The 13,215-nt window shown below is 48.3% G+C and overlaps 1 protein-coding gene across 1 annotated transcript in view; it reads left to right on the forward strand.

Annotated features, from left to right (window-relative positions):
* Positions 1-13,215, forward strand: part of Gan (giant axonal neuropathy) — a 47,854-nt gene that overhangs the window by 20,921 nt on the left and 13,718 nt on the right. The window contains exons 2-5 of the mRNA NM_001081151.2: positions 4,600-4,714; positions 8,246-8,596; positions 11,371-11,588; positions 11,763-11,884. Of these exons, the coding sequence (NP_001074620.1) occupies positions 4,600-4,714; positions 8,246-8,596; positions 11,371-11,588; positions 11,763-11,884 (806 nt within the window). The remainder of the gene's footprint in view (positions 1-4,599; positions 4,715-8,245; positions 8,597-11,370; positions 11,589-11,762; positions 11,885-13,215) is intronic.

Raw genomic sequence — 13,215 nt, forward strand, 5'->3', positions numbered from 1 at the left:
TGCCTCCACTCCATGGACATCACCCTCCCCTGTGTTCTGCCTGAGTATGGTTCATTTTTTAGAAATGAGTGTTTACATCAGTGGAGAAGAAAAGCTCTCCATTCTGGCTTGTCACTGCTCCGTCGAACCCTCTTCTATAGCTGTTTTATATGTGAGTGCTTTGCTCGAATGTTTGTGTGTGCAGAGGTCAGAAGAGGACATCAGAGGCAGTCATCAGAAAGTCTGCTGTCAGCCTGATGCTCACACAGCTCGGTTGCACGTGAGGTTCACGGTGGCACTTTTCTCCTGGCACTCCTTCAGCAGTAACTAACAGCTCAGGAGGGTTTCCAAGCAGTAGTGGGGCATTGTGTTAGTTACATTTCAATTGCTGAGATGAAGTACACCAAAACATCAGGAGAGGAAGGTGTGCTTGGGCTCGTTCCTTCAGTCCATGGTTGCTTACGTCTGCTGAGGCTGGACGGCCTAGAAGAAACACTTGTCAGAGCAAAGCTCAAGAAAGACTCCTTCACCAAACCCTCCTATGCTCTGAGTCTACAAATGGGTTGGCTCACCCATGAGGTCAGAGCTCACATGATCCAGTCGTCTCCCAAAGGTCCTGGACACTGGCTGCAATGGGGACTGTCCCTTCAACACTTGAGTTTTAGGGGGACATTTAAGAGCATCATTTTCTCTTTCTAAACCTGCCGAGTTTCCTGGTTGGAAGAATTCTTGCCTTAGGCCTGGGAGCTCAGCAGAGGAGCTAGGATGTAGCTCAGTTAGCAGAGTGTCTGCCTAGCATGCAGGAAGCCCTGGGTGGCAGCACTTCCCAGCCAGGTGTGGTGATGCACACCTGTGATCCCAGCAAGTGGAGGCAGGAGGATCAGAAGACCATGGTTATCTCTGAGTGAGTGAGTCTGAGACCAGCTAGAAATACATGAGACCCTGTCAAGGAAACCAGGACGTAAACCCACGTGTGCAGGCACTTGTCACATAAGTGCATGAGCGTGTGCACACACGTACACAGACACACATGCATACACATAGACACACATGAATCTGGACCTGACTTGTGTCTGTCATGGGGAAGGGGAAGTTTCGATGTCTTGGTGAGGGTAACAGTGTTACCCACCCCAGGAGGAGTCTCTGTAGATGCTCGGCCATAGGAGGGAGCAATTGAGTGTGCTCAGACAGTGCTGGGTTGGGGGCGCAGGGGTAGGCTAGAAGGACAGGTGAGTTTAAAGCATAATTAATGTTAGTTTTGTTATTTAACCTCCAAATGTGTAGGGTATATAATTCATTTGTCATGGGTTCTGGATATGACCACATTTTAAGACTCCTGACATATTTTAGCTGGTCAGTTTTCTCTCCTCTTAGTCCTCTATGTCTGAGAAAATGACACAATCTAAAATGGATCCCCTCTTGTTGGGAAAACATGTAACAGTATAGTCATTTTAAAATAAGTTGTATGCTGGTGCACGCCTTTAATCCCAGCACTTGGGAGGCAGAGGCAGGCGGATTTCTGAGTTCAAGGCCAGCCTGGTGTACAGAGTGAGTTCCAGGACAGCCAGGACTACACAGAGAAACCCTGTCTTGAAAAAGCCAAAAAGAAAACAACAACAACAAAAACAAATAAGATAAGTTGTAGCTCCCTCACCCTGCTATCTGCAACACACAGCACAACCAAGCCTTCTTTGAACAGTTCACTAAGGTGAGAAAATTTCCCCCTAGCTAAGCGAATCTTTATAAGCCTTGTGCTTCTCCATCTAGGTCAGAGAAACCACACAGAAATTTGAACATGAAAGTTTAGAGTTTTCTTTTTTGTTTTTGTTTCTAAGGTTTATTTAGTTTTATTTTATATGTGAGTACCTTGCCTTCCTATAGGTATGTGCACTGTATATGTAGCTGTGCCCAAGGAGACCAGAAGGAGGATGTTTACAGTATCCCCTAAAATAGGAGTTAGGAGATAATTCTGAGCTGCTACACAGATTCTGGTAACTGAACCCAGGTACTCTGTCAGAGCAGTAAATGCTTCTAACTGTAGAATCCTCTCTCTATATATATTATGGTGTGGTATTTTGTTTTGAGACAAGGTTCCTCTGTAGCCCTGGCTATCCTGGAACGAGCTCTGTAGTTCAGGCTAGCCTCAGACTCACAGAGATCTGCTTGCCTCTGCCTCCTGAGGGATTAAAGGTGTGTGCTGCAGCCACCACTGTTGGATTTTGACTCTGGTCTTTATTAATTGTTTTCATTTCATTTATTTAGGGATGGGTAGAGGGTAGACAGGTGTTCCCAGTGGGTGTCCCGCAGCACATGTGGAGATTAGAGGACAGTCTGTGAAGTCATGTCTGTCCGTCCAGCAGCTTTTCAGGCTCCTTTACCTGCTGAGCTGTCTCCCGGACCCTGAACAAAGAATTGGTCATTCTAACAGGAGACTGGGGTAGCAGTGGATTGGTTAGTCCAAGAGGAACCTTTAAAATGGAGGAATAACGGATCCGAGCAGCAGCCTTGGCCTCTGCGCTGACCTTGCACAGGACATGCCTGTGGCTCACTGCATGGCCACACTGGCGAAACTTGCTGGAAATTGATTTTCTGCGGTGCTTGGGAAAGGGGAGGAGGTGACTGAAGGTGGCCTCTGGATAGCTGGACAGTGCAGGAGCCTGAGCCAGGAGAGACCTTCACTGTGGGAGCCTCCCAGGCAATACCTCAGAACCAGCAAGCTTGGCTGTCTTGTCTTGTAGTTTTCTTTCCGTAGCTGTGTTCCCACTGCCCTCCCTGATGGGCTCAGCATTCCCTCACGTGAGGGGGAAAATGCTTTAAAAGACCCCGCCCATTTGACAGAGTGGGCAAAGAGGGTGAATTGGGAGCTGACTGGCCATGGCTCTGACAGATAGACAGATGTCAGTGGTGAAGATGGCTGGGAGACAGGCTTGCTCGCACAAGGTGTATTTGGGAAGCTTTGGCATCTCTCATGCTGTCTCCTGACTGAAGCTTGTCCGCCGTTTCCTTTTTACTCTCAGGCACATAGATAGACTCAAGGGTGTCACAAGTCGGGCCCAGGAGATATTTGCTCGGAAAAAGCTGGAGCTAGTAAGCAGTCAGGAGATTTAAATACCAAGAGGAACAGTGCCGTCTGACTGCCCGCTTTACAGATCCTTTGGAGACACCTGCAGGGCCTCCTGTGCTGGCCCCTGGCTGCTGATCCAGGAGTTGCTCTTCACCTTAGCTTCCTCTGCTCTCCCAGGCTGAGGAGCAGTGTCTTCAGCTCACTGGCAGCCATGTCTGCACTGTGTGCTGCCTGTGTGTCTGCACTGTGTGCATGCCTCCTTTCTGGGTTTGCCTTGGTCGGCAGGGACACACTTCCCAGCCACATTCACTGAAAGGCTGACAGGTTGTTTGGTGACTGTTTAACTGAAAATATTCTGTCTTGGATTTTATTTATAAAAAGAAAATCTCTTTTGGGCTATTTGTTTGTTTGTTTGTTTGTTTGTTGTGTTATGTTTTGGTGGGTCCTTTTCTTTTGTTTGTTTTGAGACAAGGTCTCACTATACTACCACCCCCCACCCCCCCCCACCCCCCACCCCCCCCACCCCCGGCCTGGAACTTACAAAGGAATGCTTGCCTCTGCCTACCAAGTACTAGGATTTGAAGTTTGTGCCACCACACCTGGCTTATCCTCACATTTTGAAGCCTTTTCTTTCTCGCAGACACTCTGTCTTTCTATATGTAAAGTAGGCAGCTATCCTGACCTTCATCCCTCCTTTGTGGCCTGGTTTCTTCCTGAGGGCTTGTGAGAATCCAGCCCCACACCCTACTGGTATACCTCAAGCAGTATAATGATCCACCTTGGGTTGCGCCTGCCTTCTCCACACACAGGTACTTGTCACGTAGTTTTGTCTGTGACGAGGAGACAGTCCTACTTTAAATCCAACCTCCTGGATTCACCTTCCAATTTTCTTAGGGTATCTCCCCTATTTTCTAGCTTTTTAAATTTATTTTATTTCTTTTTCTTTTATGTGTATAAGTGTGTCTGCGCACCACATGCATGCAGTGCCCACAGAGACCAGAAGGGGGTTCCGATTTCCAGGGAGTGGAGTTACAGGGCTTATGAGCCACCATGTGGATGGTAGCAATCAAACCTTGGTCCTCAGAAAGAGCAGCCAGTGCCCTTAACAACAGAGCCATCTCTCCAGCACCTTTTTTTGTTTTTATTTTTGTTTTTTAATTAAAGACAGTGTCTGTCTCCTTGTGTTGCACCCTTGGCTTTCTTCTCTTGCTGAGGACCTCAGTTCCGTTTCTGACACCCATGTCAGCTGGCTCGTAACTCCTGTAACAACAGCTCCCAGGGGAAGTGTTATGTCTGGCCTGGCCCCCATGAGCACCTGCACACATCAGGACACACGTGCACACTGAAAAACAAATCTGTAGAAAAGATGAAGCAGCAGCTGTGTCCTGGGACCGATGGCTTTTAGCTAAAGCTGTATATATTGATCTGACGCTAAGTCTTCTAACTGGAAGTATGTTTGCTACGCAACAATATGTGTTGTGTGCATTGAGTGCATATATATTTATCATTGTTTCTGTTGGTTCATAGAAATTTTACATTTTTTTTCCCTCTCTTAGGACAAAGTTAAACTATAATCCTCCAAAAGATGACGGATCCACTTATAAGATTGAACTTGAAGGGATATCGGTAATGGTGATGAGAGAGATCCTGGATTACATCTTCAGTGGGCAGGTATGGCGAGACCCAGGGGCAAGACCTGGAAGAGACTTAGAGGTTTCAGAGTGGCACTGCCATGGCATCTGCTGACGTTGGGAGCACCTGTCAGCATCTCCCTGGCAGTGGCCCCACATACATGCTCTTCTGACCCTGTCCCTAAAGGAGCCACAGACCATAGACCAAATCTCAGTTCTTGTTCTTCTGAGCCCCACCCTCCAGGCTGAGGTTAGAAGAATGGGTACACCCTTCACCACCGACTCTTTGGCCACCACATCTTGAATCTGGTCTTGCACAACATCCACTCTGTCTGGCCCTTCTCTGTCGCTGTGGAAATAGAAGCATCTCTGTCACTGGGACTGGTTGTATAGAAACAGTTTCTTGTAGGGCATTGCAATGAAAGGCAGCTCCCATTGAAAGCTACCCTTAGCATAGTATTCACTGGTGGTCACGTGCTTCACCCCACCCCTGCTGTGTCTTCCTGCTTTTCCTTGATTCTCTGTGCCACCTTTTTTCTGGAGATGTGATAATACTCAAGCAGGAAATGGTAAGCCACTAGACCGCTTTCTCTTCCTGCCTCCTAGCCCTGTCCTCTTTATGAACTTAGGTTCTAGCATAGGACTCTTAAGACTCTGAACAGGGGTACATATGGGTTAGTGGCTGAGAGGTCCCCAGCACCCACAGCAGGTGGCTCACAACCACCTGGTACTCCAGTTCCAGGGGATCCTCTGGCCTCCGTGTATGCACAACATGATCGCAAGTGCGCACACACACACATATATACAAATAGGAATAAATCTTTAAAAAACAAACAGAAAAGACAAATTAAGTAGGTATATTGGCCAGAGAGCAGAGTAGTGTGCCTTACGTTTAGGTGTGTGGGACTGTGTTCTGCCTCATTTTCTCCAAGATTTCGCATTTCGCCCTTCGCCCTGCCCACTGGAGCCTTCCTTACTGCTGTTTCCCTCCTCCCCTTTTCTGTAAGGCCTGATTTTCCCACCAGTTGTTAAGTGTTTGGAGTGCACCAACCATCTTTTCTAAATGCATCCATTCTGTCCACACACTCAGAGATTCCAGTCCTGCTGTGTGATTGCATATCACTGGGAAAACACAGTTTAGGAAAACTCTCCCCCAAACCAAGACAGAGGGTGTGCACATGTGCGATTGTTAAACTAGATGAAGTTAGAGCCCTTAAAATCCTAGAGACCCTGCACAGCAGGAGGAACCAGGCCACCTGCCCTCGCAGGCAGGGTGAGGTGAGGTCAGTGCAGTTGTAAGCTCAGCCAGTAGCAGCCTGAGGGCATGCTCTGTGTGGGCTTCGACTTCGGCCCGCCAGGGACTGTCTGCAGACTGACTGCTGGGATCTGTCCCAGCTTAAACTTTAGAACTCAGGTGACAATGTAGGGATGGCCACCTCCTAAATCAGCTGTCGGGTTTCATCGAGATGTGGTCTAGTGAGTTTTCACAGGTTTTATTTAGATAGTCTGCAGTCGTTCCCTCTCTGATGGCTGAACGGAATATTCCTGGGTCTGGGGGTGTGGCTGCGTGCTAGAGCCTGTCCCAGCATGCACGAGGCCCCACCCACAAGGTACTGGGACCTCCTGCATCAAACAGTAATTAAGAAAATGCCCTTTAGGCTTGCCTGCAGCCTGATTTTAGGAAGGCATTTTCTCAATTGATGCTTGCTCCTCGAAGATGCCTCAAAGATGCCTCTAGCTTTTGTCAATTTGACATAAAACTAGCCAGCACACAGACACACACACACACACTATAAAAAGAAAAAGTGGGCTGGAGCGCTGGCTCAGTGTTTAAGAGCACTGACTGCTTTCTCAGAGGACCCAAGTTCAGTTCTCAGCACCCACATGGCAGCTCACAACTGTCTGTAACTCCAGTTCCAGGGGATCTGACACCCTCACACAGACATGCATCTAGGCAAAACACAAATGCACATAAAATAAAACAGAAACTAAAAAAGCAGAAAAAGTTATTTATGTCCTCGGAGCAGGACATTTTTCTTATTGATTTTCCACACTTCTGTGCTCAGTTTCTGAGGCAATTAGTGATACCACATTTGGAAGTCTGCAGTATGAAAATGTATAGAGTCTGATAAAATGGTTTTTGCTGGCCCCTGAACTCCCTCGTCTCTGAAGCAGTGAAGCCTGGGGCCTTGTGTGTGCTGTTGCTTTAACAGTTGCATGGAGAAGTGCGAAGCAGGAAGAGAACGAGGCATCAGGCGGGAAACTGGAGAGAATGGATCCCAAGTGAAGAGTCGTAAGGAGAGAAATGTGTACATTGTGGGTTTGACCCAGAAGGTGCGGGGCTACCGTGGAGATCCAAAGCTTTCACCCGCCTGGCATTCCACTCCGCAGATAGGAACAGATAACTCCAGTTTCCACTAGTAGCCGAATGTAACTGTCCCTAAATGCTCAGTCAGGTTTTTGTGTGAATTGCAGATGTGAGCACAAGGTCCCATCAGCAGTCGATCATGCTAGCACAGGAAGGGAAAGCCTGGGCAGGTGGAATGAAAAGCAGACACATCAGCAGGGTGGTGGCAGAGGCAGCGGCGCACGCCTTTAATCCCAGCACTCAAGAGATAGGTGAATCTCTGAGTTTGAGGCTAGCTTGCTGAACAGAGCAAGTTCTAGGATAGCGCAGGATACCCAGAGAAACCATGTCTCAAAACAAACAAACAAACAAAAAGGCCAGGTATATCTGCTGTAAAATAAGGCCCCTTGCTGGAGAGATGGCTCAGAGATTATTAACCAGAGGTCCTGAGTTCAATTCCCAGCAACCATATGGTGGTTCTTCTATAATGAGATCTGGTGTCCTCCTCTGGCCTGCAGACATACATGGAGGCAGACTGCTATATATATATATATATATATATATATATATATATATATATATATATATATATATGTATATATGTATATATATATATAATAAATCTTTTTTAATGTTTGAAAATAAAGATAAGGCCCCCTTGATACCTCAGACGATTGAAACATGCAGTGTGTGGTCAGCAATACTTAGTCATCTTAGACCTACAACACTGGGGACTGGGGAGCTGCAGAGATGGCTCAGTGGTGTAGAGTGCTTTCTTACTCTTGCAGAGGGCCTGAGTTCAGGTCCTGGCACCTCACAACTGCTTGTAACTCCAGCTCAGGGGGGTTCACTACCTCTGACCTCTGCAGGCGCCTGCATCCATGTGCACATAATTAAAACTAAATCTTTCCCGGGCGGTGGTGGCACACGCCTTTAATCCCAGCACTCGGGAGGCAGAGGCAGGTAGATTTCTGAGTTCGAGGCCAGCCTGGTCTACAGAGTGAGTTCCAGCACAGCCAGGGCTACACAGAGAAACCCTGTCTCCAAAAAAAAAACAAACAAAAAAAAAACAAACCAAAGAAACTAAATCTTTAAAAATAAAAGAAATAATTGGGCATTCCTGTGGGCCAGACTACTAGGTTAGTGGTTTGGGGGTTTGGTTTGGTTATGTTTTGTTTTGTTTGTCTGGATGCAACAATAAAATGCTTGTGGTAATCTTCACAGATCAGGTTAAATGAAGATACAATCCAGGATGTTGTGCAGGCAGCCGACCTGCTGCTGCTGACGGACCTGAAAACGCTGTGCTGTGAGTTCCTGGAGGGCTGCATAGCGGCGGAGAACTGCATTGGCATCCGGGACTTTGCGCTGCACTACTGCCTGCACCACGTGCATTACCTGGCCACTGAGTACCTGGAGACCCACTTCCGAGACGTCAGCAGCACAGAGGAGTTCCTGGAGCTGAGTCCACAGAAACTCAAAGAAGTGATCTCTCTCGAGAAGCTGAACGTTGGCAACGAGAGATACGTGTTCGAGGCAGTGATTCGGTGGATAGCACACGATGTAGAGATGAGAAAGGTACCTTCCATCCCCCCAGGACACGGCCTGGGGTGTCCTTCTCATGAATGCGTTTATTTATTTCTCGGGATGGGTAGGGATGTGGTCTATTGCTAAAGCTGTCAGTCTCAGACTGTTAGCAGGGGTCCTTCTGGTCTACCCAGATGGCAAGAAGGAACACTCCCAATGCTGGCAATCCCAGGTCCCCACGCCTAGGTACTGAACAGACCCAAAGGCTCACACTCCAGCCCTGAGAGCCAGGAGCCTGTAGCTGTAGATGCTCAGGTTGGAGGTCTCTTGCTGGGGCTTTAATTACCAGTGGCCCTGGCATTTGACAGCTGTTAATAATCCTGGACTTCTAGCAGCAGCGGGCAGGCAGCAGGGTTCCTACCTACAGCTGTTACAGCTCCTGAGAGCCCTCAGGTGTTGAGACCCTCAGCTCCTACAGGGTTGAATGTATGTCTCTCAGGCCTAGGATATCTGAGACGCTTGGATTTTACATCTTAGCAGCTCTCTGGAACTCCTCCACCTCAGCGCTTCACAGCCTTCCTCATTTCCTACAGCCCAGTCAGTCCTGGTCACTCGATGGACGTCTTCAAGTGTCTTACTGCTGCTGTCACTGCACGGCCACCACCAGTTCATTTTCGTCCATTCTCCTCTGTGTCACAGTTCACATGGGCTAACAGTTAAGATCCAAACTGGGAGTGAAGAGCCCCTGAAGGGGAGCCTTCTGTGGGGGCACAGGAGAGCAGCTCCTAGGAGCTGTGAAAAGGTTTTCCTCTCTAGCTAGAAAGGAGGGATAGCAATAGTGTTTGGGATAATGACAGCTGTCCTTCAGGACTGTTAGTAAGGTACAGTCCCTCATGTTTGTGTCAGAGAGGAGATGGCTATAATTGTGCGAGTCACAGCAGACCATCATACCAATGATGTTTGCCCTAACCTCAGGCTAGACTCCAGGGACATGCTTCCCCTCTGGCCTGAGAGAAGATGGCTGCTGGAGGTTAGTGAGGTTTGTGATGGACAGAGGTCCAGTGCAGGCTGTCTGAACTGTTTGTGGCGAAGACAGTGCTTGCAGGATCCAGAATTTGCTTTAGCAGCAAGCAGCCGTAGTTGCCATGCAGTGCCCTCTCTTTAGCAGAAGTAGCTGTGTTCCCTCCCAAAGGCATCTACAGACTATCTAAAGCAGTGGGCTAGCTAGCTGCTTAGCTGACAGTCCTTTGCTCAAGGAGCCACCTGGTAAGGGTCTAACCGTTGTCCAGCGGCCCCAGTCCCTAGCATCTTAGCTGATTTGGAGAAAAAAATTAAAATTTCAAAGGAATGCTTAGCCAGGCATAGGCAGATGCCTTGATCCCAGAAGCAGGTGAATCTGTGAGGTCAAGGACAGCCAGAACTAGATGAGAGCCTATCTGAAAATTAATAAACAAATAACAAAAACTGGATGGAGGAGGTCTAGGAGGGACGGCTGGTGAGGGGCCTCAGAGAGTGTTAGACTTAGTCCCCATTGAAAGTCCACAGGGAATGGAGCTTGTCTTCAATTCTTCTCTCCAATCACCTGACTGTGTTGCTTTTGGAGAATAGATTTGGGATGCAGAGTTGCACTGCTCACTGCTCTTGTCAATGCAGACTCGTTTCTTAGATTATCTTGTAGTTTGCAAATTCTGTAAGCCTGTGACGGTGCACACTCAGACACCATGCTGTGGTCTGCGCTGCAGTGAGACCACCTAACTGATCACATTAGGTAACTAGGGAAGGTGACACTCACTGGGGCTGCTGGGACCCTGTTCGTCCTCAGCCTGCTGGACCATCCTTTGGGTGGGCCTGGTCACTAGGGAATGTGACAATTCTTTGACCTTTGGTTAATCTGACTTCTCAGAGCATGAAAACATGTTTGAAGTTACTCAAGGGTTTCCCCTTACCCACAGAGGCCATACTTGATGGTTAGTTGATTAAATCTGTGACCAAGTCACCCAGAGCATGCCCAAGTGTCAGAGATAGCCACCAAGACCAAAGATACCCAAAGCTGTGAGATAGATTTGAACCATGATCATTGCAGGAATTACTATAGAGTTCTGGGGATTTTTTTTTTATCTTTGGTTTTGCTGATTCTCTTACAGTATTCATTTTCTCTGTTGCCCAAGTTTTACCACACTGGACTTGCTGTCACCATCCTAGGGCACCCATAAATGTGGCTCAGTCACACTTTGCCAGGCGTGTAAGACAACAGAGTCGCTCACTTAGCCCACTGAGGCGGGACCTGCAGTGTGAGGAGAGCTCCTGAGACATTCAGACCTTTCTTCCCAGAGTCTGTGGACAACCAAAAAAGTGCAGTGCAGAGTGGCACATGCCTGTCATCCAGGACTCGGAGGCTTGAGGCATGAGGAAGGTGGGCTTTGAAGGCTGCCTAGATTACAGCCAGACTGTGTCTCAAAGGGGGCTGGAGAGATGGCTAAGCAGTTAGGAACATCTGCTGCTTTTGCAGAGGACCCAGCTTGAGTTCCTAGCACCCGCATCGAGCAGCTCACAACAGCCAGTAACTCCGGCTCCGGAAAATCAGACGCCCTCTTCTGACCTATAGGTACCCACGCTTGCGCACGTGCACATACACACACACAAATACACACACATAGGAGTGTGGAGAGTAGAGGCAGGGGCTGGTGTGCATATTCAGACAGGACTGTCAGACACGATGGTATCAGCTAATAGACTGCTAACAGATGCCATCTGCTGTGAACCAGAGAGTGGGTTTCAGGAGACCCGTGTCATCGCTGTCCTGTCCCCCCTCCTCCCGTCTGCAGGTCCACATGAAGGATGTCATGTCAGCGCTGTGGGTCTCGGGGCTGGACTCCAGCTACCTGCGCGAGCAGATGCTGAATGAACCCTTGGTGCGAGAAATCGTCAAAGAGTGCAGCAACATCCCGCTCAGCCAGCCGCAGCAGGGGGAGGCCATGCTGGCCAGCTTCAAGCCCAGGGGCTACTCAGAGTGCATAGTGACCATCGGAGGGGAGGAGAGAGTGTGAGTGTGGCTGGGAGAGGGAGCGGGGAGTGACAACAGAAAGTGCGGGATAATTGTCTGTTTTAAGTGTGGCAGTAGTTGACTGTTACAAATGTTTAACCATCTGTAGAGTACTGAGATTGACAGTGGTTATCATGAGAGGAACTGTAAAACATCAATTATGTATGTTCTTAGGTCACGGAAACCCACAGCGGCCATGCGATGTATGTGCCCTCTCTACGACCCTAACCGGCAGCTGTGGATTGAACTGGCTCCTCTGAGCATGCCGAGAATTAACCATGGAGTTCTTTCAGCAGGTACTCTCTGCTCGATTTTAGCAAAGCCCTGGCCAAGTCATACGTTATTTCAGTGTTGCACAGATAGACGGGTATGATTTTTGCCTGGTGGTGAACAGCTTTACTCTCGGTACTCAGGAGGCACAGGCAGGAGGATCTCTACGAGTTTGAGTCCAGCCTGGTCTGTATAGTGAAGTCAGGCCAGCTAGGGATATGCTTTCATACTGTCTCAGAAAGAATTGAATGCTAGGGGGTGTAGCTCAGAGGGTTGAGTGGCCTGGGTTTGAGCTCTAACACCATCCAGTATGGTGGTGACATATGGGTTCTAGGGCTCAAACTCAGGCTGTCAGCCCTTGCAGCAAGCACTCTTACCTGCAGAGCCATATTGCCTGCCTTCCTGTCTTCCTTATCCACTTATTTTCCCATGCTCCTCGGCTCTTGGACATCTCGCCGGGCATGTCAGACCTTTCTCCACATTCTCTGCTTGTCCTTGTCAGCTCTGTCCTTTTTCCTGGGTGCGGGGGATTCTCTGTGCAGCCCTGGAGGTTCTGGAGCTCACTCTATGGGCCAGGCTGGCCTTGAACTCACACAGACCCTCCCGCCTCTGCCTCCTGAGAGCTGGGATTAAAGATGTATGTCATTATAGCCCAGCAGCTTCTGTCCTTTTAACTCTGTCATGGGGTTGATGGTTGCTTTTGACCTGTCTCAGTGACTTTTCTGCCCTGAGAGCCTGTTAGGCCCCCCATGGAATTTATTCCTGTGTCTCTCTGTCAGTGGTTCCGTGTGTGTCCCTCAGCAGTTGTGTTTCTTGGGGTTGTGGCGACTTTTGCTGCTTTGTCTTCCTGGTCACTCAGTTTCTCAGGTCTTTGCAGCTCCGTGTCCGGTGTTTGCTTTTGCTCTTATTCCATAGGAGCAGAGCTCTTGGTGTGCCTAAGAGCTTGGGTGCTCTTACTTGTAGGAATAATTTCCTGGACAAGCAGAAGGTTTATATCAGTTGAGCTGGCCATGGTGGGAAAAGGCACTCACCGCCATGCCTGACAGCCTGAGTTCAACCCCTGGGATTCAGAGTGTGGAAGGAGAGAAACAACTCTGACCTTCATACATGGTCCATGGCATGTGCACATGTGTACACACGTGCACACATCTACATTTTTTATTTTAACCTTTTGAGAATGTCATTCATACGTGAGAACATTGCATTTATATTATTCCTATCCCACCCTATATTATCTTCACCTCTTCCCATGTGACATGACCCTCCTCAATTAGTGACCTCCTCTAATATGATTTTTATATATGTGTGTATGTGTGTATATATGTATATATATAAATATAAATATGTAAATATATTA

The sequence above is a fragment of the Mus musculus genome, chromosome 8 (genome assembly GCF_000001635.26).
Source record: "Mus musculus strain C57BL/6J chromosome 8, GRCm38.p6 C57BL/6J".
Taxonomy (NCBI): Eukaryota; Metazoa; Chordata; class Mammalia; order Rodentia; family Muridae; genus Mus; species Mus musculus.